General features: G+C 38.1%; 2 protein-coding genes across 5 annotated transcripts in view; one reads left to right on the top strand and one right to left on the bottom strand.

Annotated features, from left to right (window-relative positions):
- The first annotated feature begins 262 nt into the window (after nt 1-262).
- Nucleotides 263-17,427, top strand: LOC144039014 (endoribonuclease ZC3H12A-like). Of its 2 annotated transcripts, none has more exons than XM_077551866.1 (6): nt 263-354; nt 5,008-5,386; nt 8,210-8,349; nt 13,178-13,412; nt 14,837-14,943; nt 15,093-17,427. In XM_077551866.1, the coding sequence occupies exons 2-6, from the start codon at nt 5,097-5,099 to the stop codon at nt 15,920-15,922; spliced, it is 1,602 nt and encodes a 533-aa protein (XP_077407992.1). In that variant the 5' UTR covers nt 263-354; nt 5,008-5,096; the 3' UTR covers nt 15,923-17,427. The 2 variants fall into 2 exon arrangements, with proteins under 2 accessions (XP_077407992.1, XP_077407991.1); XM_077551865.1 differs by lacking the exon at nt 263-354 and adding an exon at nt 2,984-3,082.
- A 2,163-nt stretch (nt 17,428-19,590) lies between these two features.
- tab2 (TGF-beta activated kinase 1 (MAP3K7) binding protein 2) overlaps nt 19,591-26,847 on the bottom strand; it is a 46,649-nt gene continuing 39,392 nt past the window's right edge. For 2 of the 3 annotated variants that reach the window (XM_077553435.1, XM_077553437.1), the window contains 2 exons: nt 22,948-23,043; nt 19,591-20,976 (listed from right to left, as the gene is read on the bottom strand). In XM_077553435.1, coding sequence (XP_077409561.1) covers nt 20,852-20,976; nt 22,948-23,043 — 221 coding nt within the window. In that variant the 3' untranslated portion in view covers nt 19,591-20,851. The remainder of the gene's footprint in view (nt 20,977-22,947; nt 23,044-26,847) is intronic. The other variant, XM_077553438.1, reaches the window with a different exon arrangement.

Raw genomic sequence — 26,847 nt, 5'->3', positions numbered from 1 at the left:
AACATCCATTTGTGCAAACACACACCTTAAGTGCACAGTATGGGGATCAAAGATCATTGCTTCGGTGGATCAAGTTTCACATTTGGCTTGCAGGGATTGGTTGAGAACTGCCAGTAAGAAAACAATACAATATACAGGTAAGACCTTTAAACAGGGCTGGACAGGTCATCTGACCTATGAAGCATTTTCCTCGGCATTCACTGACCAAACCAATCAGGCTACAGTATAGTGGCCACACCCCTTCCCTGCTGTATATTGTCTCATGTCCATAAAGCTGTTCTTACTTTCATATTTCAAGATTGCCTTCGTTGAGAAACGTTTGCCTTGTTTCTGAAATTCATGAGAAGTGAAATGGTGAGTATAATTTCCGAAATGTTCTAAAATTGCTGAAATCTACAAATCTCAAGCTGTCATTTATAAATGAAAGTAAACCGTTTCATGTTTCACTTCTGACTTTCCCTCATCATACTAATTTGAATTGGGTGTGGATAATGGTAAAATACATTAATTACTAGCCGGTTTTGCTTCACTACCAGTCTAAGCCAACAAAATGATGTTCTTATCAAATACGTCTCACTCATTTATAATAAACCAAAGGTAATCTTTTGGTGGACTTGCGGCGCTGTGAGAGGTTTTGCTATGTTTATAAACATGTACACGGTGGAAAGCGTAGACAAACTCCCGCTTCAGTTCAGCCGACTCATATAGGAAAATGATTTTTAACTTTCACAAACTTCCCTGTCATGCTGGAAAGGAAACATTGATGCCCATCCTACCCCTCCATCACGTGCTGTCTGGGGAACGTAACTTTGTCACAACATTCATTCTTTCCTTCATGAAAATAAAGTCGTGATAATAATGTAAAGATGGCCAGCTGCTTGTTATAGTTCATGTCTCAAATATAGAAGCCCTTTCTTGGGGAAGGAACCGTGACATGGGAATGGAAAACGGCAAGAGAACCACGTGATTGCTCCCATCCAATCAGCGAAGAAATTTGTTAAATCATATTAAATTGAATTGCATTTTATAAATCTATAATAATAATTTTAAAATGATTTATATTTTTCAAAACATTACTAAAGCTTTTCTTTAAAAATCTAGTACTACAATAATGATGGATTAATTTATATTAATTTTTTATTGACCCTCTCAAGTATTCGTTTTAACAAAGTGTATCTGATACTTTGCTCTTCTCATTTACAGTAAATCTGAAATATTTCTTTCTACATGTTTTAATTTCGACTGATTGCAATGAACAGAGTTATGTTGCAAAAGGCTACAAATAGATGTGTTCCACATAATAATGAAAAAAAAATTTACATTGTGAAAATGACCGGCATTCATTTCCCTAATCTTACCAACAAATTGGAGGAAACAGCAAAGTTCTAATCAGTAATTGTACTTAGCTACACATTTACAACAATGCGGTGTACTTAAATGTTATGATGGCCCCCAAGGCTAAACATCTTCCAGCCACCATTTTGGATCTGTGTTTATATAGTGTATATCTGGTACGTTGGGATTGTTCATTATTATTACCATACCTGACCAATTGTGTGCAAATATGCGAAAACATCTACAAAAAATAAAAAGGTCTACTCACCCTGTTTTAAACTACAAAAAAAGAGCAATAAGAATTATTAATCAATTAAAATATACAGAACCAACAACGTCACTGTATGGCCTATTTTAGTTTAAAATAGCACAAATAATGTTCAAAGTAACAATCTACTCTGCCACAGTACTTAGAAGCTGTTGAAATTGGAGAGTTGCTATGACCTCAAAGTCTACAAAAAATCAAAACAAGGGTAGATAGATATTTAGCTAGATAGCTAGCTAGCGAGAGAAAGAGAGAGAGAGAGAGAGAGAGAGAGAGATTGTCACCATGACACGTATCATTCATATAATTTTTCTCATTCATCATGTCATATAATCAGCGTCATTTTTACAAACCCAAACTCTACTTGTGTCCACAAACATTTCGATAGCCCGATGCTACAAATCATTTCAACAATCTTTGAAGAACTTTGACATCCTGGTTAGATAAGAGTTAAAGTGCACCTTCATTGTGAATAAACTACTTCCCCGTCTTGTAGTATAGTAAACCGCATCATCTTTGTCCAGGATTTTCAACATTCACATCATACTCACACATATAATAAAAAAAAATAACCTACAACTCCAGTTTGAGCACTTCTCAGTTCAGGAAACATTCGCACTCGAACAGCTTGTTAAACAGTAGTGGGAAATTTAGTTCCAAACATAATATTGCTGGCGTCGGGCTGAAACCTTGCACCTCCAAAAATCGACACTTTTCTGGAGAACCCAATAACAACCAATGTTATTGTTATTGTTCAACCAATAACATTGCATCAACAAAGTCATTTTCAACACTGATAAACAAATAAATAAATAAATCGATACCAGTAAATAAAATAAAAAAATAATAAAAAATAATTAAAATGTACACCCATCACTTTCTGCTCCAAGTTAAAATTTATTTAAAGTGGCCAATGACTGTGGTTCTGCCTAGCAACAAGTGGCCATGGCACACATCACCTATATATATATATATATATATATATATATATATATATATATATATATATATATATATATATATATATATATATATATATATATAGATAGATTTGGGTGCAATTTATGAGATTGCTGTTTGAAGAAAAATGAAGGAAAATAAAAACTATTGTGAACTGGAGCCCACCAGTCACCTCTGTGACACTTAAAACTGCTTTGTTGTGGTTTCAGTTAGAAAGAAGAAACACTTATGGGTGATTTTAAACTTTCCAACAGTTCCGACCTCTTCAGTAAATGTTGATAGCACACTACCAGGAAGAGCTCAAAAGGAAAATAAACCCCTCAGGCTGAGAGTCCTGACGAGGAAGTGAGTGTAAATTTACTTCTTTTTTTTCCCCCTTCTTGAACTGCGCTCCGCAGCTACTTCCTCCTATGAGTAATAAGAGTTGCTCACAATGACGGCCGCATTGCTCAGAGTGGTGAGGCAAAGCAAGCTATAGAGACGCTCCAAATCAGCTCTTGAATCCGGCTTATGCCCCAATATGTAAGTACGTCAGAAGATTTCACTCCAAATGTGCAGTGTAATGATTTGAAATGTGAAGCTAAGTACGTTTGGCGCTTGTTACTGTTCTAATGGTGAGTTAGGGTTACGTTATGTGTTGTTTACATACAGCAGATGAGTGAGGCACTTAGAAAAGAAGCAAAGTTTTCCTAGTATGAGCAAATTGAGTCCAATTGTGCTTTAGTCTGAACTTTTTCCATCAAATGTCTGCATGGATTTGTTTGTGAGTAGAAAAGACAAATTTTTCATGCTTTGTTCCTCATAATTGAAATGACACAGTGCTGTAAAATGATTGAAGTCCTGAGAGGCCGATGTGAGAACAGATAAGAACAGGAAGTTTTTTTTCTTCTTCTATGTTCTTATGTAGTGATTTAGCTTAGTCATTTTTTAGCATGTGTTGTGCTCTACACCCAACAACCTCATACCTCTGCATATAACATCACTAAATGTACAACATCCTGCTGAAATGAATGTGACTACATTTTGTGTTTTGTTTACTTCTACTTTACACTATTCTTGCTGGGAATTTAGCTAATTACACTACCGTAGTTTGAGGACCAAAAAGTAACCATAAAATATCCAAAAACTAGGGATGTTAGAAAAATTCGATTCGGCAATATATCGCGATATTACAGCGCGCAATTCTCGAATCGATTCGAAATGCGGCCGAATCGATTTTTAAACATAATTTTTTTATGGGAATAGTCACTAAATGTCTTACTTAGGGTTAGGATTCACACATTAAGCATTGAAGAATGTTATATTAATGGAACTTCAAGCCTTAATATTTTATTTCAGTACTGTTCAAACATGAAACAGACTGCAACCTGTTTGTTAAATGCAGTGGCTCAGTTATAAGCCTGAATTTTCAGATAAATAAATACATTTCCATACAAATCTTACAGTGTACATGTAGAAGTTTACTCATTAGTATTTTCTAAATTTGAGTAAAAAAAATCGCAATAATCAATTTATAGATTTGTATCGAGATTAATCGGTATCGAATCGAATCGTGACCTATGAATCGTGATACGAATGGAAGCAATTCACTCCCCTACCAAAAACCAAAAAGAAAGGCAGAAAATTACCACAAAGTGTCTTTGTAATTGTCAAAAGTCAGAAAATGGATTTGAAAAAAGGCAGAAAAGAAAACAATCAAAAAATAATTATAAAATATCCCAAAACAAAAGATAAAATCCCCAAAATTTTAACAAAATTGCCAAAAATGCCAAACTGATTTAAAAGAAGGCAAAAAAAAAAGTCCAAAAAAGAAGACAGGAAGAAAATTACCATGTATCCATAAAATTGTCAAAAATGTCAGACATTTTACAGAAAGGCAGAAAAGTCCAACTATGCATGTAAAATTAAGCATGAAAAATTAACACCCCCCCAAAAAAAAATTTAAGAAAATGAATGTATTTGATGCTACATATTTTTCTCTTATGGTACAGCTCTAATTAGCTCTTGGGCCCGCAATACATTTGACTAACACTAACACTGTTTGCTTCATCACAATGTTCAAATGTTTTGCTGCTTCCTTTTTGTCCCTTTTTTTTTTCTTTGGCCTAAAATGGTTCTTTTGACAGGAAAGTTTGCTGACCCCTGCAGTAAATCACGAATCACTACAATACTGCAAATAAATCTGTGGCTTTATAACTTTTAACTTTTCATGTTTCATGAAACAATATGGACAACGTGGACCGGTGGTGTCAAACATACAGCCCTCGGGCCAGAACCAACCCGTCAATTCACTAAAATGAACTGTTGTTGTCCAATTTGTCCACCGCAGGTCACACTGACGACCATTTAATTGGCATTTGGAAATCTGGCTGTTACTCAGGTTTAGAAACTTCAGATTACTTGTGGAGAAACTTCTTCTATTCACTTTCAACTGTCCCAACACACAGGCCGATCACCATGGAGATGTGGATGAACCAAGCGTAAAAGTGTTCCAACAGTGTAAGAAGAAGTTTCCACCGTCTCCCTGAACCGTGTCATGGACCACCGAAAGCAGCACGCCAAAGTGGAGCGTTTTCTCAAGCTGGGCTACTCCCACGAGGACATTGATAGGGTGCTGAAGAGCCTCGACAACAACGCCCAGACCAACGACATTCTAGAAGAGCTCATCAAGACCTGCCACATTCGCAGTGACAAAAGCGGCCCAAGCAGCCCCAAACTGGTGTCAAGAGGATGCAGCCCCGCCGGGCCCGCCAGACCAGTAGCGGACAAAGACACTGCTTTTGCTTTCAGACCAGTAGTCATAGATGGGAGCAATGTTGCCATGAGGTGAGTCAGCTACTTTTTTATACCTTGGTTTATTGTAGTGTGTGTGCTTAAAAGGCTTCAGAGGAGGTGCAGCAGCTTGAGAAATTCTGCTGCGTCTTCTGGTGTGCCTGCCTTGGCCACCGGGGGGCAGTAAACAGACAAAAGTGGTTCTTTTTTGACAGTATTCACATTGTCACTATTGTCAGTTAGTCAATAATTTGCAATGGTAATTTATTTTGGAGATGATAAAGAATATAGTGATAATATCCGTCCACGTGTGTCGCTCCACCCTTTGCTTAAAAGGCTAAAAACAAATGTGACTATCGATGCTAACCGTTAGCATGTCAACGTCGTTTTACATTGAACTATGTAAGCAACAGGCTAGCTGGGGTTTATTTGGGCATGTTGTAACAATTTGCAGTGTGGCACCGCGCCACGGGGTAGTGCATCTTTGTTTTTGTGGGCATGTTCAGCGCTTTTTAGTTTTGCCGGGGAATGTTTTTGATGCCGGGAGGCATGATTATTGTGACGCGCGGTGGCGCCTAGCCCACTGGTTATCTTTTTTGTTTATTTTTAATAAAGGTGAACCTGTGAACTTCCAGTTGCTCTCCCGTTTTTGCTGTCCCGCTGCACCGTCCATGGCCGATCAGACACCGCACATTACAACGTTCAGAAATATGCACCGATCACGACCTGGTTCACTCCGACTGTTCGGAAACTCAATGCGTTGTTCGAGTTTGCCGTTGGGAAATTTAAAGTGCACTAAAAATGGACTGCCAGGTGCGCCGAATTGGGACAAAGTGCGCCTGTGCATCGGGCAGTAGGAGATGGAAACGCTATTAGCAAGATATATAATACTAGTCATTCATCATTTGTGTACTGCTACCGTGACCAGATTTTCAAAATTAAAAAGATGGACGCTATATAATATACAATAAATTTCAGCCAGATTTCATTACTAGTCAATCATCGTCAACAGGGGGTGGTGTGGTTGCGAAAGATGGCTGACATGTGCATCAATTGCTAATGCTAAATGCTATCTTGGTCGACTGTCCAACAGCGCTAATCAAGTCAATGCACTTACCATTATCCAACATTTCTTGCTTGGGTTTATCGTATGAATCGCTATGACAACTTTGTGATTGACATATGCATGGCAAAAAATGGGACCTGCTTAATAGCGGGACAAAATAATGAGGTTGGCAAAATTGGGATGTGGGACTCAAGGCTCAAAAGCAAGACTGTGCTGGCCAAAACGGGACGTGTAGTCACCCTATGTACCATGGATAATTCTCAAGTTGCTAAGTTGTTATGAACTTTTTTGGGGAAGTTTGCGCTTTAGTGGCGCTAGGTCTGTGGCTCTTTTTAAGGTGGTGGTTGTTAGGCTAGCTAACGTTTGTGTGAGCTAGCAAGTTACTGACCCGAGTAACACAAGCCTTTAGTCATTTAAATACACGTGTAATTCCCCCCCTTTTTTTTTAGTTTAGTTTGACGGTAAGCAAAGTGAAAATGGAATTAAACAGATTTTCTAATTGTGGAGTTGAGTTTGTTGCCACAATAGAAAAACCTGTAGTTAAGGTCACTTGTACCTCAAGGCACCACTGTAACATTTTTAATTTCCAGCTAATGTACAAAATTAAATTGTCTTGTAGCAGGTTCAAGCTACTGTCACACTTTGTAATTATTCAGCTCAGTAAATCTCTGAGAGTGTTCTTTAAGTGGAAAAGTGGAAATACTGTACAGTAATATCTTTAATGAGGTGCTAGCATTAAAAGCTCACAGAGGTAAATGTGGGATCACTATTCGGCAAGGAGGCCACTATACTACCATAGCAAATAATTAATTTTTGACAAATGGTTAACAAACGAATTCATTATACGTTTGGGGTGACTATTTTTGTTAACTTGCCTGATATCAGTGTCTGTTTGTTGTTTCAATTCACATCCGACCTCACTTCCTCTTGAAAGAAGCAGGAAGTGAAAACATGTTATTTACTTCTCTTTTTTTCCCAAGCAAACGCACAGGGCAAAGCGTTACTTTTAAGTAGCCGACACATTCCATCAATTGTCTCATAAACATGTAACAGAACGCTTGTAGCAGTGATCTACATTAGCTTACAAGGAAGTTGTTGCTAAAGGAGGGCCCAATTGTTCTCGGTCACACCTTTATGCTTACCTGACATTCAATACAATTGAAAGCAGGTACTTTAACAAAGTCTCGTAAAAAAAAAAAAAATTCAAATGCACCTTTACCACCCTAGTTCTCAAGAAGTATTGCATGTCAGATAACCACTATTTTTCTGAATATAAATCAGTAAAGTAAAACACTTTGAAAGTTAACACTGGCCGTGTTGGAGGTCTGCGCTCAACTGAGTGACATTAGTAAGCCTTTATCACATTTCCAGATTGACAAATGGCCAAAGAAATTCAGCATCAGACAGCTTAGACCAGTGGTTCTTGAACATAAAACATCAAATTAAAAATGACATGATATGTAACGTAGAGCTAGGTGAACCTAGCACAAGAGCACCACAAGTAATTCCAGGCAACAAGTTATAATTTGAAAGGGAATTCTCCTCATATGACATGCCTGACAAGGTGACATCAGTATAAAACGGTCTAAATCTGTCTGACTACACAATGTTCCCTTTGGGTGCACATCAAACCACAACATTTACTGTATAAGGTGCAATACAATGTGATGGACAGTTTTCTTTACTGGTAATTTGCAGAAGTGTTGTCCACTTCCTTATAAAAAGAGGAAGTGATCGTTTGGAACATGCTCAGCCAAACGCTGTTGCGCTTTTGTTGACTGTTAAGCTTGTGTGTGTCTGTGCACGTGTAGCCACGGAGACAAGAAGGTGTTCTCGTGTCAAGGCCTTCAGATGGCAGTGAACTGGTTTTGGGGAAAGGGACTGCGAGACATCACCGTGTTCATTCCCATGTGGAGGAAGGAGCAGCCGAGGCCCGAGGCCCCGATTACAGGTAGTCATATGACGTGCATCATTGCATTATGACACAGACGGTTTTAAAAGGAAGAATTTTTAAGTCTGATTGCACCCACCTGTGAAGTCACAACAGCTTCAGTGGCGTGATTCCTCTCATTAACCGCAGGAAGCATATAATTTTCTTTTTCATTGTCAGGCGGAATCTTCGTGTTGCCAAAACCAGCACTTTTCATGAAACAAAAAAAACAACAACAATAATAACATGTTTGTTGAGTTGAGAACATCACCTTGTCAAGAGATCAAGCCATTTTCAACACTCCAGTTTAAGACACATAATCTTAACATAATGTACAAAATCTACACATAATCTTTTGCCTACTTAACGTATGTGGTCAATGCTTGTTTGACTCTGACAGAAGACATTTTATAGTTTTAAAGTTTCATGGTACATGATTGAATCTGTAATTAATCAGAGGTGGTAAAGCCCGGTCCAGAAAGTAAATACCCTGCCACAGTTGGCTTTAGCCTCTGGTACTTGCTAGCTAGCTCCTTAGCAGGTAAACGAGCATCATGGGAGCTAGCTAGGGAGTGAAGGAATATTTTGATTACTATATTAAGTGTAATCTTTGCGTGTCCAAAATAATTGTATTCAGGATCTGATGAAGATTTTGATTTGATTTGATTTTGAAAAAATACATTTATTTGCCGCTCTTATTTACATTATTTTCCTAAACACACAGGTCGGCAAAGAACAATTCGATAAATAGACAAAAAAATAAAATGCTTTCACAGCAGAACATCACTAAAACACAGCACCTCTTCATTCACATCGCACAGTGCCCCGTTAACAGTCCACATGTCACAAAAACTCTCCAGTCTCAGGACACCCACATCTGAATGCAATGTGGAGCCCCCAAGTGTGTGACAATTTACAGAACATCGACTCATTTATACTCAAAAGATAAAAGGTTCCTCTTCCCCTTCTAAGTTGATTAAAGGACAGACATGTCGACTCCTAGTGAACAAATGTGTGATGTTATTAGCAAGCAGACGTTTACATACAGACATGTTGATTCCAGGTTGGACAAAGGTGTAATCTTATTAGTAAACAGACATTTACATACAGTTCCCCTTCTTGACTGGGGGAACAAATGCAATTAGGATCTAACCCCAGACTTTTAGACTCCAATGACAAAAGGCTCTGATAACATCATGCACATTCCTATCTTCAATAGCTTTGAGGGTGAGAGGATAAAATAAAGTTCACAAAATCATTATTCCACTGTATTCTATTAAACACTCATGATTATATCACATCTATATGTCTATAAGTAAATTCAAAAACAGTAAAACCACAAATTGAAAATATTAAATGTCTTCAGGAGCTAGCTAGCTAGCACCTGAGACTAAAGCCAAACTGTGGCAGGGTTTTTACTTTCTGGACCTGGATTTGCCACTACTGCAGCTAATAGTATCAACACTATCAATGCAATTGCCACAGTTATAAACACACTCAAGAAGAATTACATCGTGACACCTAAACAAATGAACATTTTACTGTTGGGCTCTCATACCAGTAGGTGAGAGCAGATCCCGCAGTGGGGTCATGAAATGGTGCAAGGTTAATATCCTCCCAGTTGAGGTGGTGGACTGGTCCATACACAACAATAAAAATGTCAAGGGATTTCATATTCACCTTTTTGATGACGACAAAGCCGCCTAGTTGGAATTGGTGAAGCCAGTTATTTGCCTTTAGGATAGTGACAAGTTTTACTGTAGTAGTCATAGTTCTTCCCCATCCTTATTTACAGTAAATTAGTGTAAAGGCAGAGCTTTTGTAAATGGCAGTTTTGTTTCCTCACAACATTAAGCTAACTATTGTTGCTTGTGAAAGCCATTTTATCTCTCCTCTGAAACCCTGCTAGCTTGGTGGTATAAGCACAGTGAGGTAAAAAAAAAAAAAAGAAAGAAAGAAAAGAAGTTAAGTCTAAAAAAAGTACTTAGTTAGCCAAAGCCTCATAAGTCACAAATTGACAAATTATTTATTTATTTTTTAAATCTATGCTTTTGGTCAGTCCACACATGTGGGTCTCATTATTTCTAATTATTGACCAGTCTAAATAGTTGAAAATGGCTTGTTCTCTTTGATGATGCAATGTTAACAGATGTCTTAGCTTTGCGTAGTGAGGAAGATAGACACAGATTTCTGTTTTGGTCCAAGCGCCTTTCCGCTTAAGGGAAAGATGATAGATAGGGTGAACAGATTTTCCAAATTAACTCATTCACTTCCAGCAGCTTTTTTCACTGAAGCAACCCCCTTCACTCCCGGCTGTTTTACTGGATTTTGACCTATTTTTGCAAGGCCCGCCCACAGAATATTGTGTTCTATTGTTATAAAAATATAGAACCTACCAAAAGAAAGATTAGAGTCTCTTCTTTCATCAGAAAAAGTATATTTCTATCTGTTTCCGTTTTGCAGCAATTAGCATTAGAATATAGCTAAGTTTCATCAAATCTGTTTAAAACAGTGGAGAAAGAGCTTTTTGCAACATGGCCCAGCTTGATCTCGTATACTCTGCTGCCACCTGCTGGCCGTTTTTGTAACAACTACCATTGCTTCAATCATTCTCTTCAGTATGTTCTGTATGCTCTAGCATAAAAAAAAAACTACAAACAACGTATAAATATGTCTTTGGGAGCATGGTAATATTTAAAAGAGAATGTATTTATACGTTTTTGGGAGTAAATGAGGTAAAATTCAGGACGCTGCAATTTTGCTAAAAATGAAATAGACAAATTCTCACCAAATATAATTGTATTATATAGATTTATAATTGTTAATCTTCGTCAACTGGGGAAGGGGGGTGGGGGGTGCAGTAGACGACCGACATTCACCGAGTCCTATTTGTTGACGGTGGGGAGAAATCGCTAATGCTAAATGCTATCTTGGTTGACAGTTCAACAGCACTTAAGCAAGTCAATGCACTCATCATTATCCAACCTGTATTTACTGATTGACATACATGTGACAAAAAAAACTGGACGCCGGGAAGAGACCTGCAAAACACCAGGACAAAACAATGGGATTGGCCAAAATCAGGACTGTCCCGGTCAAATCAGGGATATTGGTCACCCTAAATGTAAATGAATAACCAGGTGAAGGGTCAAGAGGAGTAGCAGACAGAATCTGAAAGGCAGGGGCTTGACGTGCTGCATGATTTAGCCTCATGTTCCGTTTCCGCTCTAGGCCTGAAGAGTTGTGGGAGGTCCACATTTGCATACAGCGATGGCAGCAGGGAGCAACACAGAGAGTGCCAAAATCATGCATAACGCCAAATGCATACCAGGAGTCAGTGTAAATGGTGGCAGATTTATCTGTTGCTAATCCACATGCCTCAGTGAGTGCATGGAGGAGAAAGAGAGAGAGAGAGAGAGAGAGAGAGAGAGAGAGAGAGAGAGAGAGAGAGAGAGAGAGAGAGAGAGAGAGAGAGACAGACAGACAGACAGACAGACACTAGGTGTCAGAATCAGAGACAATAGCAAAGTCCAAATTGTTAGTTCAAGAGAGGGTCTTTGCATGCACAGCAATCTTTAATTCATTTACTGCCAGCCCAGTTAAAATTGATTTTTGATGTTTATAGCCGTCAGTGGCACTAAACAAGTTGAACAACACAAATTCCATATTGGAAAGAGAAATACAGAGGTGAGGACATGGTGAATCACGGAAGAGCAAGGAAACCGTTCCCGTTCGATGATCGTGGTGCAGCCAGCCATGTCGGACCTCCAGACTCAAGTTCAGTTTGGAGTCTTTTCCTACTTTTCGATATCCGTACTGGAATCCAAAGGCTCCAGGCGAACCTGTTGGTGATGTCACGTTTGCTGTGAAAATTTCTGTTATCTGATCCAGTCAATGTATTATCTCAGTGAGAGATAGAGTAATTTGGCGGTGATTTTGTGTATACACAACAACCTCTGCAAATAGAACATTTGTACACATTTATTTTACAATGGGGCCCGTTGTAATTATGAACATTAGTCACTGTGTAGTTGTGGTTGTGTTTTGGTTTTACTTAAATACTGGCCTTTCCTTTCGTAGATGTCATGATTTAATTCATTGCAGGGTGCGTAGTCCGACAAAAAGAAAAGAAAAAAGAAACGGTGCCTTCAACACCTCCTTTTTTTAGCACAGACGTTTCATCTAAAGCAGGGATGGGTGGCCTGATTCATTACTATAATTTTTGGGATGATAATGCAATCTAAGTTTTCTATCATTGTTTTTTTTTTTTTTTTGTGGGTTGTGAATCCAGGGGTAAAAAAAAAAACAAAAATATATTTTTTTTTAAAGAAAGAAAGAAGAGAAAAATACATCTCAGAATTTTCAAATTCATGGGTTCCAAACCATTAGCATGCAGGGGTTGACTGTAGTTTTAAGTTGCAATGCCACCATTCACCACTAGATAGCAGACATGGCTGAGTTGGACTTACACTGGGTCTTATACTGCCCTATACGGCAACATTAGTAGAGAGTTGCTTAAAACATATACTGTAAATGAAATTGTTTTGTACTAAAAACTCAAACATGATGGTGTATTTTTCACTAAGAAGCAAATGAAAACTGTTATTAATTTTCAATAACAATAATATTTTGAATTTCCTCTTGAGATATATATGAGTCTAATAAATAAAAAATAAATTACCCCCCCCCCTTTTTTTTCTCTTTAACTTTAGTGTCTAAACTATTGGCAGCTGCATTGGGCCAGTGCCTCAACAGTCATCGGGCAGTTTTATTCGGGCATACTTTATACTTTTTCTCCCATTGCATGGAATTGTGATTTTAGACTCTTCTCCTCCCATGTGCCTGACAGATCAACACATTCTCCATGAGCTAGAGAGGAGGAAGATCTTAGTGTACACGCCATCCCGTTGTGTGAACGGTAAAAGGGTGGTGTGCTATGACGACCGCTACATTGTGAGGCTGGCTTACGACATGGACGGCATCATCGTGTCCAACGACAACTACCGTGATCTACAGATGGAAAATCCTCAATGGAAAAAATTAATTGAGGAGAGGCTGCTGATGTACACCTTCGCCAACAACAAGTAGGACGTGCTGGCAAACACTTGTTTTTTTTTTGCGTACAATATTTATGTTGTCAAGAGCATCTACTTGATATGAACACATTCACTCCTAGCCATTTTCACTGAAGCAACCCCATTCGCTCCTGGTTGTTTTATCGGATTTTGACTGATTTTGTAAGGCCCACAGAATATTGTGTTCTATTGCTATCAAAACATGGAACCTACAAAAAGATTAGAGTCTCTTATTTCATCAGGAAAAAAGTATATTTTCTGTTTTTGTTTTGCAGCAATTAGCATTAGAATATAGATAAATTTCATCATTATTCACTGTTGAAAACACTGTCAAAAAGAGCTTGTTGCAACATGGCCCTGGCTGATCTCTTACACTCTGTTGCCACCTGCTGGCCATTTTTTGTAATAACTACCATTGCTTTAAGCGACATCTTCAGGTCAAAAGCTGCATCCAAGCCTTCTGTATGCTCTAGCATAAAAAACAAACCAAAAATGTATATACAGACGCTCCCCAACTTACGAACGAGTTACGTTCCGAGCGATCGTTCGTAAGGTGAATTTGTTCGTAAGTTGCTTCAGTGCTATATTTTGTATTATAATTTATGTTTAAAGAGAATACGTACAGTACTGTACTACGTATGTTAGAGAGAGAGAGTGGGAGACACACACAGTATGTACATGTACGTAATAAGATAAATAAAATGAAGTTTAACTTACTTTTGGAAGATGTACTCATACTCATACTCAGATGCTTAAGGATTTGATGGAGGAGGAAGAGGAGGATTTTATATCATGAGAGGTTCTTCGTCGTCGCTGGAATGGGCTTCAAAAGTTACTTCCTCCTCCGTAACTTCAATGTAGGAAGAAGTTGAGGGTCGCGGAGAAGAAGATGAGGGTTGATGAGTATCTTCCTTGGAGGATTTACTAGAAACTGGCCGAAAGAAGCGATCTAACTACGATTGCACAGTTTTCTTCTTTTTTCATCATAAATGATGCGGTAGCACTGTATGGCATCATTCAATTGATTTGCAACCTTTGTGCAACGTTCAATATTTGGGTCTTGCTGCTCGAAGAGTGCGATGGCTTTATCTATGAGCGACAGGCGTTTCTTCTTCTTCCTCCTCCTCGACACGTTGCTGAGCCTCCAATGCTGGGTGAGCTCTCACAGCGCCAAGCGTTGGTATTAGCGGCGGAAAGAAGCACTACAGTACTCGGAAAAAGGTGCGCAATAAAAAATCTAACTTACAGCATCTCTTTCCGAACATTTTTTGACATGCGCGCATGCGCGCAGACATGTTCGTATGTACCGTTGTTCGTAACTCGAATGTTCGTAAGTAGGGGAGCGTCTGTATACGATTCGATGGCAATATTTAAAATAGTGTTTATACGTTTTTGGGAGCAAATGAGTTAACAACTATTTTGTGCTTTTACAGGTTCATGCCTCCAGATGATCCTTTGGGTAGAAACGGTCCCACCATTGATGATTTTCTGAGAAAGAAGCCAAAAAATATAGACAACAAACTGCAGCATTGCCCTTACGGTTGGTTCATGTCTCTATGTTCATGCCACAACATTATCTAACCAATCTGCTGAGGTCCTGTCAATATGGCATTTTCTTCAAAGACCAATGACGATATGGGCTTCTAGAAGTCACGCTCAGTAAGGGCTGATATCAATTCTTTCTTTCAGGAAAAAAATGTACATATGGCGTCAAGTGCAAGTTCTACCATCCAGAAAGGATCAACCAATCACAGCTGTCTGTGGCTGATGAGCTCAGGGACCGAGCCAAGACGTCGAGCTACAAATCAAGCACGCAACACCCCCCCTCCACCAACGCAGACGAGCCTCTGCACAGTGAGCACGCCATCTATCAGAGAGACAGCGGCAGCCCGAAAAACCCGCCGGGCCTCTCGGCCTGGCCAAACGTAGAAGTGGATGAGGCCTTCAGCTCACTGGACAGCTGCATGTCCAGACTCTGCATCCTGGATGGGCCCCAAAGCGTGAGCAGGCCCCCCTACAGCAACAGCAGTGGGGTGGCCAGCTGCAGCCTGAGCCACGACGACTTCTCCCTCTCGGGCTCGCACTGTTGTCCCAACCAAAAGTTTGCCGGAGGAACTTCGTACTTCCCTCAGAATAACTGCGTGCCCACTGCATGTGCCTACTGTATGTGTGGTCACTATCAGGCTGGCGTGCCCCCCAGTGCCTACCCCCCTGCGTGGGCCTCCTGCCCGGCCGTGCTCCTACATCAGCAGGAGCGTCCCTCAGGCTTTTCGGAGAAGCACCCCTTCCGGCAGCCTGCACACAAGCAGAGCCAAAGCCTGCCCAGGGAGGCGTGGGTCTTTAGCAACCGCGCCGGCAGCCCGTCCAGCGAGCTGCGCAACGAGATGAGGAGCAAGCTGAGCACGCTCTACCCCGAGGACACAGTTGAAGGAGTCATGAACGCCTACCCGCATGTGTCAGAGATCTCCGAACTGATCTACCTGATCCAGAGCTACAGAAGCAGCCACATCGCCCTCTGATTCCAGAAGCAAATTTTGTACTGAAAAAAATATACCAGGGCGTCCGATTTGTTCGGATTTCAAGTCAGTTTCCCATAGGAAACAATGGAAATATAATCAACCCATTCCAGGGTCAGACTGTCGCTATCATAAAACCATTGATAATGTGCAGATAATGTTCATGAGTATTATAGGTTATTCTTAATTATCATGTAAAAAGAAGATTACCACTTACCATAAAATTGCTACGGAATGCCGTTTGAGCCTCTGATATCCATGTATGAGTGCGCTCTTTGGTCTCACTTGTATAAACCAGTTCAACCTTCCAAGGTTATTATAATCAATCAAAACTACATCTAAAATTAAAATGATATATTTTTTCATAATAATTATAAACATATATTTGGGGTGTCAGGCGATTAATTTTTTTTAATCATAATTAATCGCATGACTCCAAATAGTTAACTCACGATTAATCACAAATTTTATATCTGTTCTAATGTACAATAAAATGTACAATAACATATTTTTTATATTCATAGGAGTTTAAAAAATATTTTTCATACTTCTAACATGAAAGTGGAAAAAATGTTAAATTAATACAAATATGGCTGCATCTTTTAGTCATTGATACAGTAATTTCATAATAATTCATGAAATTGAGTTAAAATTAAAAAGATGTACTGTAAAAAAAGAGTGTGATATTGATTTGTGTTGGTCATTTTTCTGCCACTAGATAGCATAATTGCATTTGTAAGACATTGGTGACAGCTCAGTGTATTTTTCTTTTCATATTAAGAGCTATCTAAACTTTAACATAAAGTAACTTGTGAAATTCTGCACATTATTAAAATTGTAAAATACACCTTGACCCCAGTCTCCACAAATATATGCATTATTATTAAATGTAAAATTTAAATGCTAAATTTTGACGTGGACGTGTCTACTGCGTTGCGACTGGAATTCCCCCAGTACAGGCTTTCCAAGTAAGGGGCGGTAATTAATCGCACGTTAAAAACAGGTGTGTGTGTGTATATATATATATATATATAGTTTTATTAACAAAATAAAAAATAAATGCTTTAAAAACTATAAAAGTATAACTAACTTACATCTTATGTTTTTAAAGCTAACCTAAAACAACTAGTGAGGACAACGTGTATTGCATCTTAAGATGGATATTGAATAAATGCTCGAACGGCTTTTCTCGTCTCATCTCATATGCTCACACATGCAGAAAAATGCTGACCAATCACTTTCTGTTTGTATTATATGGCTGAAAGGGACCACGATTGCCCTCTTATTTTTGGCATCACAAAAGAAAATCCTATTTTTGTGCACTTTACAAAGTGTAATTGTGCAATGCACTGTGCTCCGACAAGCTATTGACTGTAGTGCAGACTTTTTAAATTGAAGCAGCAAGTGTTGTTTTCTCATGTTGCCTCAAAGTGAGGAAGGTTATGTTGTGTACATTACTGTATCGGTATGTTGACGTTTTTTTTGTTTTTTTTTAAATAAATACAAGCACTTGAATGAGTCATTTTTGTTTAATTCTTGTCAATCGATCACTCTTTCCAGGAGGAACAGGCCACAATTGGATGCCGAGCAGGCAACATTAATCACAATCTGATAAATAAATGTTATAAACCACTGCAGGTCGACACCGCAGTGGTCCTGCTTAGGTCATATAGTGTGACTTCCTGATCAGGAAGGAAAAGATGGAGGGAAAAGTATCTTGGTTAACAGGTACTGTACGTGCCACGCATCAAATTTGATAGAGTAACCAATTACAAAACAGGTTTTGGCTGATTCAAATTTTTCTGAATGTGGTTTGTTGCATAATAAGTTTGTCATTTCTATAAATAATTCTGGAAAAAGCCAAGCCACGCTGTGGAGCATCTGATTATGCATGGGGTAAGTTAAATAAACACTAGAGTTTTAGTATTTCTGGGGAATTCTTTGAATATTTTGTATTGGTCTCAGACAAGTTTGATTGTTTCCCAAATGGGTCCATCTAAGGAAGATTACTGATGGTGATTGTTTCACAATTTTCAATATTTCACAATCTCAGTCAGCTATTTGGCTACTGGCGTGTCTATGTGGCAGCCATGTTGGCGGGGGCGGCGTTCCCATCAAATGCAATGTATGTAAATTGAAAGTGAGTCAAAACTTGATCATTTCTTAACTGATTTTCATGAGATTTCCCGTTTTGCTAACGTTATAGCATAGGCTATTACAGAACATTTGAAAAAGGAGCCCCAAAATATGTTTACCTATGATACTTTATTCCCAGTTAAAGGCAAGAGTATCTCCCTCATCACTCTCATCATCATACAGAAATGGACAAAATTGTTGGTAATCATCTGTTAAAGACAAATCATATGGATAAAAGACGGAAAATAATAATAGTATAATAAATAAAACTCTCTGAATTTACTTGACAAGGTCTTTAAGCGTTCATTTAGACACTATAGCACAATTACCACGTTTTTCTTTTAGAGGCTCAACCTAACTAAAGTAGTGTAGCTACTTATTTTATTGTAGCTACAATTATTTCTCAGATACCCCAGTATAGTTTAGCTACATTTAATGTACAATAGCTTGTATCTTAGCACACAATTTTTTTTAAGTAGCTTGCAAAACACTGACCCGATATACAGCATATAATTTCAGTTGTTAAACAATTTTTTTTGGTATTCTGTTCAATCACAATGTAACGAGTGTGTCACTGAGCAAGAGTGTGGGACTTAACAAGTGATGACTTGCTTGAAATGCAGTGGAGGCCTGCTTGTTATCTGCCAGTTACTTGAGCATTGAAACTCAAAACTAAGACTTGAGAAATGCACCACTTAGTCCCACCTCAGAGTAAATATAATGTGTAAAAATGAAAAGCACTATAGAATACATCCCCACACACACCTCCAATACAATAGGTTTACCCAGCCTATCACGTCAGTGGCATCGAAACGGGAGTTCAGAACGCAGGGATTCTCGTATTGCTTCAGTAATTAATAAAATGCTCACCCCAAGTTGACGCAATGATGATCAGTTTGAGGTTGGGTGCTTGACAAGAATGGCTTCTATCACAGTAAGAGAATGGATGGGTGGAATTAATGCACGACACCTTGAAACGAAGCCCTACACTGCCTCCTAGTGGACAAAACACAACACAGTCAAACCCATGCTCTTTCCCAAAAATCTGAATAGATTTTATTTCCTTTTCCCTCCTCTTTTTAATTATTATAAATGGTTTTATTTATACAAATAACTTAGCTGTTACAAAGAGTTTTCCCAGATAAAAACAAAAAGAAACAATTTAGATATTGAAGTTATTCTATTTTTTTTCTCTATTTGATAAAACCAAATAAACTGTCTCTTTAAACCAAGATGAAGCTGAAATGTTTTTCTTTGGGCTGGAAAAAAAAAGCGACAAATGTTTGGCATTAAGTGCTTCAGAGGCATATTTCTTTTCTCTTTTTTTTTTTTTTTTTTTTAACTTTTGATCGATTTAAAATTTGACAATAAAATATATGTGTGAAAAGATACAAATTTAATAGTTTTAATTAAAGGAACAAATGCAAATCAATTAGTTTTTTTTAAATGCAAAGAGGCTATATATATATATATACTGTATATATACATATATAAATATATATATATAAAAAGAGTACACAAAGTGAACAGCCAAGTTGTGCTTTTTTTTTTATAGTTTCCCTCAAAGTAAAAATTCTGACCTTTATTAAGGACACTTTTGACATATTCACTATGAACCTCAGTACCACAACAAAAGAGAAGCACAATAGACGCACATTGACAAATAGGAATTATTATTATTTTTTAGCTGTTTGAGGAGCATTCAGATGTGAAGATTGTACTGGAAATGTCTTTTTGCAATGAAGTGTAGCTGTCCCAAAATATTAAAACCCACATTCCAGTAAAAACAAAACAAAAAGGCAGATTGTTATTGTGATTTCTGGCATTTTTGGTGTTCTGGGAAGAAGGGGGAAAAATGTTGCTTTACTGTAGATGGTCCACAGAACTGCGAGCACTGACACGAGTGACGTTGAACCCACTGCAGGTGGCGCTTTCTGATGACTGTGAGATTATTTCTTCCCTGCTCCTGCAACCCTTGCAGAAATTGACATGCTTACAAAGGGGGTGGGGGGTGGGGTTGTGTCACTTATTGGTTTAATAAGAGGGAAACTAAACAAGTAAGAAAGTCTATTAAGCTATACTTACAGGAAATACAAATGTTTCATAGTGTGAGGAAGAAAGCACATTCTAAAATTATGTACAGTAAAAAGGGACTTTCTGTACACAAAGCATGCATTTTTTTCATTTTTGAAGTCAAAGGAAGGCATATTGGAAAACGGCGTATGAGGCACATTTCAAAGGCAGTGATGCTGCCGGCTTGCCCTTTAACATCCCCTAGAAACAACAAACCAGGTCCACGAGTAGTCTGTTAGTTTTCCCTTCAGATCGAGTGCAGCGGCCCAACATGCCCGAATCCCCGACAAGCCACCGCGGGAGGAAAAATACCGTTTGGCAAAAGGCACATCAGTGCCTGCCGTTGCGTACGTGTGACACTGCAAGGGGTCATGCTCGTAATACTGTAAATGGGAGCAGCAAGGCATTCCCCCTTGCCCCCCCTGAGGGAGGGGGAAGTTGAGCGTGAAAATAAAAGGACCCCACACAATCTGAGTGTCTAACGTGAGGTATGATCCAACTGTGCCTGCCTTTAGGAAGAAACACAAGCTGTAAACATTATCCAGTCAAACCTTCAGGAGGACAGCATTCTGCAAACTTTAGATGGGTAAAAAAATGGAGGAAAGAGGCTGCACGATGATTCCACTCCATCAGGGTTTTCATCCATCTAGGGAAATAATTGTAAAGCCCTTTATTTTCCCGTGGTAAAAAGCAGGCGTAGGGGCACGTGGCGGCCTCTCTGGCTCAGAAGTCCCGTAGGAGGTCGCACTCTTCACAGCGGTTAAGGGCCGGGTGGTTGAGGAAGGTGCAGCCGGTGCAACTCCACTGCGTGCCCTCGTCTTCCTCCTGCTCCGCCAGACTCTTGTTGCCTGCCATGGAGAGTAAAACAACGCTAAGTGCATCGACTCCAAACAGTGGCGTCAACATTTCACACTGGGCTGGGCAAAATTCAGAATTAAATTTTCAATTCAATGTATGAATTTGAATTTAAATGGACTCCACCCCACAGGATGTTGAATTGAATTTGGATTGCAGGAAGTAGAATTGGATTCAGTTTAATGAGGAGAAATTCACATATCAGTAAGAATGAGACTTAAACACATTAAGTTGAGTTGCATACACTTTTATTTTGCATTATGAATTTCTTTGACTTTAGGGAATTTCAATTCTATATACTGCTATTCAAAATTTAATTGCAATTCTGCTTCCTGTTTGCCACATCAATTCAAATTCACATTCAAATTCAAGAACTGATTTGGAATTTAGCAGTCATTCTCAAGACAATTCAGAATTTTGCCCAGCCCTGATTTCACAAGCCTGCATGCATGACTTGACATTCGACATCAGCGATTGCAAAGAGAAAAAAATTCCACCTTCAAATAAACAAACAAATGAATGAATGAATTAATTAATAAATAAATAAATATGCTTTAAATAAGAAAAATAGCAATATAGAATAATATACATATTCCTAAAATGGATGGATGGATAAAAACATAATAATGGCACGATTAAATATTTTTTCCAAAAAGTCACATTTTCACCTGCAATGCGGTTTGTGCTGCTCATGTGTGGGTCAGTGTGGGGGCAGTAAAAGACAGACATAAAGATATGCTCCACTGGAGACTTTGCTGCTCTCTCAGCTTCTCAGTGTGGCACTAATATCAGTCGTTCTTCACAGAAGATAAAGAATACATGACTATTATGTGGTCTGTCTACATGAGTTGCACTGTTTGTGTTCAGATATCATACGGTTGCTTAAAGCGTAACGTTGATACTAACTGTCTGCCCGTGTACCTATGGAGTTTCCCATTGTAATGTCTATTAACAATAAGGTAGCGGAGACTATATGGTCGTTTGGAATACACAATAAATGTGTCATTCTCTTTGTTTTATGTTGAGCTTGACAGTAAACTTCAGGTCATAATGAAAAAAAGAAACAAATTAAAAGCATTAAAAAAAACTAATTATAATGGTCAAACTGTCTTTTTTTTGTTGTGAAGTGAGGTGCCTTACTTGTGGCCAGGGAAATAAATAAACAAACAAACAAACAAATAAACAAACAAACAAACACACTTAAGAGTCGGGTCACTTGTATCTCAAGTCACCACTGCACCTTCTGCCATCTAGTTGTAAATGTTCTGCTGTCACCATACAACGTTGGATAGATAGATGAACAAAGATCAAGATAAATAAATAAATCATTTTCGGGCTAGTTAAGTGAAATTGGATAATTTTCCGATGATCTCAAAGCAGATTAATTTGCCATAGAACGTAGGTTGAGAATCGCTGGCACCGGAAAGCCCCACAGTTGAGGTTCAGGGTTCAAATCTCGGCGCTACTTGACTTCCTAATATGTAGATTTTGTGCGTTATTTTCATGTTAGCATTGGTGTTCTCCAAATACTCTAGTTTTCTCCCACATTCTAAACTCATGCACATTTGTTCAATTTAAGACTCTAAATTAGGTAAATATAAGACTTTATAGTGGAAGTATGAATAGTTGCTAGTCTATATGAGCCACATCTAAGGTGTGTGTCTTGTTTAACAGCTTGGAAAGGCTCCAGCTCACCTGTGACTCAAGAGAGGACAAGCTAAAGAGGATTTTATACACAAACTGGCCACACTAGGTATGCCTGCACATCCAATAGACTTGATAAAGTTATTGATATTCATTTTTTATTGACACTCTCAGAGAGATATTAATTTAACAAACGTTTACTATTGTCACAGTTTACAATGGTATACTATGATGTATCAAACCATTGCATTGATATATTCTACATATAAATAATAATTTAGAAATTAGGCAAGTAGACCATGCAATCCTTCTAAACTTACCAACTGATAAAGTACTTTTGGGTTTTGGTGGGACAGGACCAACAAATCCAATGTTGTCATAGAAATTATGGATTGCGCTTGGATTGAAGTGTGGTCCTGTAAATAGATAAAGAGAAAGCTTTTCAGTTTTAAACTGCATTTAAGAGTGGATTTGCATTTCTGGTTAAGCGGAGGCCATAAATGTAGTTTCACAATTGATTTTAAATTCCCTCAAATAATTAAATCTGCTCGAATGATGCTGGACTGCAAACTATAATGATTGTTTTAATAAAACAAGTCAATAAATAACTGACTCACCTCAAATAGAATACAGTATGAAGAGACAGACACACTAGCGATGTGTAATTGGCTTACTATAGTTTCAACTAAGCGGTACAAATCAATTGATGTGGGCATGGTTCAGAACATTGTACTCCAATTTGGTTAGCGTTTTCACGATCAAAAACCAAAAGCTTTGTTCACATTATATTTCAGGAATCATCGGGATGTTATGAACACTCACTGAAGCCCTGCAATGAATGTGTTGTGTCTTTTTCATTGTAATATTAAATGATTGTCACTAGATTTTTCATACTATGTTAAATACAAGTAAACACATATTAAAATAAATTTTTCGCCAGACCTGAATTTAGTGCAAAAAAATTTGACTTTGCGAATGTGCAATTTCCTGCACAAAGCAGACTAAACAAAGACAAACAAACAAACAAAGGAATACTAATAATATTTCTTGCAAACACAATACTGCCATTGCCATGACAACCACATATATATTTTCAGAAAGATTTTTTTATATATATAATTTTGGAAAGATTTCTTCAAGCCGTACGTGATCGTGGGGGTCATTGGTGCCAATGTTTGGCTTACTCCTGCATTGTAGTAAGCCCAAACAGACTGTAGAACATTGTTTATTAATTGTAGTTTGGCTAACATTACTAATAGTAATTTGCATAAAAATAATATTCTTGCATGGTATTTACAGATAGATTTGGACTTATTTCCTCTATTTCACACTTGGTCATGCACGTGACATACACAAACGTTCACATACACTGTTTGTTTTGGCTATTCACAAAAATATCGATTTTAGCTTAATAAAGTGTTAATTGATATAGTATTTCTTGTATTTTTCATTGTGTTGTCCTCTCAAGAATTTTGTACTTTGTACTCAAAATTCTGTTTTTGTGACAAAGCACATTTGCCTCAGAATCTTGGAGAAGGGATGAAGCTTAACTACTTATATATGCTGACAGAGCTGACCTAAGACACAATAAATATCCTATAATTTATAAGGTCTCAATTATTGCCAAGCCTGAAGCCTGGAATAACAACAGAATTGTTGTGTGAATGTCACACACGTGTCTCTAGAATGGATCGTTTAATTATGACCTCAGCTAATTAGCATTGTATAGATGGTATAGATGAGAGATTTGTTTGTAATTGTATTTCTATTTTATGTTCTACAGAAACCACACACACATACACACAAGAAAATTAAACAGTCCAAAATGAAAACCTGGTCTAATTATTGCTCACATGGACAAAACTATGTTCAAACCAGAAATACTGCAGCGGTTATGACTCCCTTAAATCAGTCATACCGGCAAATACTTTTCAACATCTCTGTCAAAAAAACAAAACAAAAAACAAGACTTTTTATCCACTTCAGCCGAACACAGCACTGTGAACTACATACACCATGATACTTTGTGCCACTGAGCCAATGGGAGCACAAGACAATAAATTGACAGGCCAAGCCTATTTCTTTTTCACTTGCTGTTATTACAGTAATTTCTGTACTACAAGGCGCAGCTGACTATAAGCCGCGCTAGCTAAATTTGGGGAATGCTCGAGTTTGTTACACATATAAGCCGCACCCGACTGTAAGCCGCAGATGTTTTAATGTTACCGCACCGGGTTCCCGCTACTTTCTTTTCCATAATGAGGGCGCAAATTGCCTCACTCTCGTTCTCTTTCTCGTACTGTATTTGGACTCACTTGGTTTGTTTTGCTCTGCCTGACGCTCTTGCACTTCCTTTATAGTGTGCCCCCTTGTGATCTGATGGATAAGTCGTGCCTTTGTATTAGCCGCAGGGTTGAATTGCAAGTGAAAAAAGTAGAGGCTTATAGTCCAGAAATTACTGTATGTACAAAAACAGAATACTGTGTTTTTTTCCAATACAAGCTTTTTTTTTATAATATTGTGAGCTTTTCAATATCGCCTAACCCCCCCCCCACACACACACACACACACACACACAATATTGTAATAATTATCGCATTGTGAGGTTCATATCGTGATAATATTGTATTGTTATGTATTAATATCGATACCTCCCTAATGTAAAGAGTAGGACTCGACAAAAAAGCAAAGCAATTGAACTCTTTTGACTGCCAAAAACGTTAAATAACGTTTAGTAAAATCCTATGGAGGAGTGCCAAAGACGTTAAAATGCGTTTTTTTTTCCAAAACAGAGGTGAAACTAACCATTTTATATTGTTGATTACTGAAAAACGGAATAAGGTAGAAACAAACTTTTTTTTCTGATGAAAGATGAGAGTCCAATCTTTCATTTGGTAGTATGTGTGTTTCCATAGTCCAAACACATAATTTTCTGTGGACCTTGAAAGATCAGTCAAAAATGCTTAAATCGGCTGGCACCCACGGCATCCCTTTTCTGAAAACGTCTGGCAGTCAAAGAGTTAATTACAGGCTTTCTAACTAATTAATTTAAAGTATAATAATAATAATTATTATTATTTTATTTTTTTATGCATCAGATTTATGACTTTGCTTTGCAAAATCCAGTTCTTTTATAAAAATAAAATAAAAAATAAGATGAGTTGAGTTAAGCCCGTAGTCAGTCAGAAACTCCACATACTTTTCAGAGGTTATTTTCACATCTTCAGCTCTCCAGCTCTCTCCCTGTGATTCCGGCTCAAAACATGCGCTACATACCTGCTGATGTAGCAGCCTTGGTGGCCATCCACCAACCATATACTAATCTATCCATTGTCACAATTCAAAATTGTACGGCACACATCAGTGCACAATCTCACGCTGCAAGGAATACCTCCGCATCATTGGCTGCTATAGGCATAAAAGGGGAAAAACTCATGGTATGGCCCCCGTCCTACCGTGATCTCAACCCTGTTCAGAAACTTTGGCACATCCTCAAGCAAATATCTAAGAGGGTGGGATGCAGATTACAGTATGCTGGTAACCTCTGCTAAAATCCGCTTCGTCCTTAGGTAAACAGATCATTCATTAAAATAAAATTATTAATGCATAATCACTTGGTTCAGTTTTTCGTGTTTTCTGAAAACACCGGAAAAAATGACAAATCTTCTAAAAGTAGTGCCCAGTAAGAAAATTGCATGGAAAAAAAACTGATTCTGAATTGCAATTGAATCTGACAATGAGGTGATGTGTACTGTGGACTCCAGCTATTCGGTTAGGAACCACGGGATAGGAACCAGGCCCGATGGCGAACAGGAAAATGTATGAATAACTGAGGCCCAGTATAATTACAGAGAGATTTTGTATAAGTAGGAATAAACTACCAAGAAGCACCCCTCACCCCAAAAAAATAAAAAATAAAAATAATAATACAAATAAAATATTAAATAAATGAATAAAGGTTGCCCCCCACACCCCCTATTGCTTTTGAAAACTCAAGCCAGGCAATTTTAAATTTTAATATGAATGGCATAAAAAAAAAATACACTAAATCTAACTGCCATATCACAACTTGGAAAATAGTTCACAGTGTTGTGGTATCATTATTGATCAAACTTACTGTATGTATCAACTTTCAAAAGCTCACATCTAACTGTTCATGCAAGTTGTTATCAAAGTGGCTGGCTTCTGTTTTTATTTCTGCCAGCAGCGGGGTGCTCGGA

Source organism: Vanacampus margaritifer, chromosome 19, assembly GCF_051991255.1.
Source record: "Vanacampus margaritifer isolate UIUO_Vmar chromosome 19, RoL_Vmar_1.0, whole genome shotgun sequence".
Classification (NCBI taxonomy): Eukaryota; Metazoa; Chordata; class Actinopteri; order Syngnathiformes; family Syngnathidae; genus Vanacampus; species Vanacampus margaritifer.
Note: the sequence above shows the minus strand (reverse complement) of the source record. Positions and strands in the feature narration are given on the sequence as shown.

What these genes read in the sequence shown, in the direction of transcription:
- LOC144039014 (XM_077551866.1), top strand. Translation starts at nt 5,097, where the DNA reads ATGGACCACCGAAAGCAGCACGCCAAAGTGGAGCGTTTTCTCAAGCTG. An exon ending in GCCCGAGGCCCCGATTACAG is followed by an intron (nt 8,350 to 13,177) that starts GTAGTCATATGA and finishes TGTGCCTGACAG; the next exon opens with ATCAACACATTCTCCATGAG. An exon ending in TACACCTTCGCCAACAACAA is followed by an intron (nt 13,413 to 14,836) that starts GTAGGACGTGCT and finishes GTGCTTTTACAG; the next exon opens with GTTCATGCCTCCAGATGATC.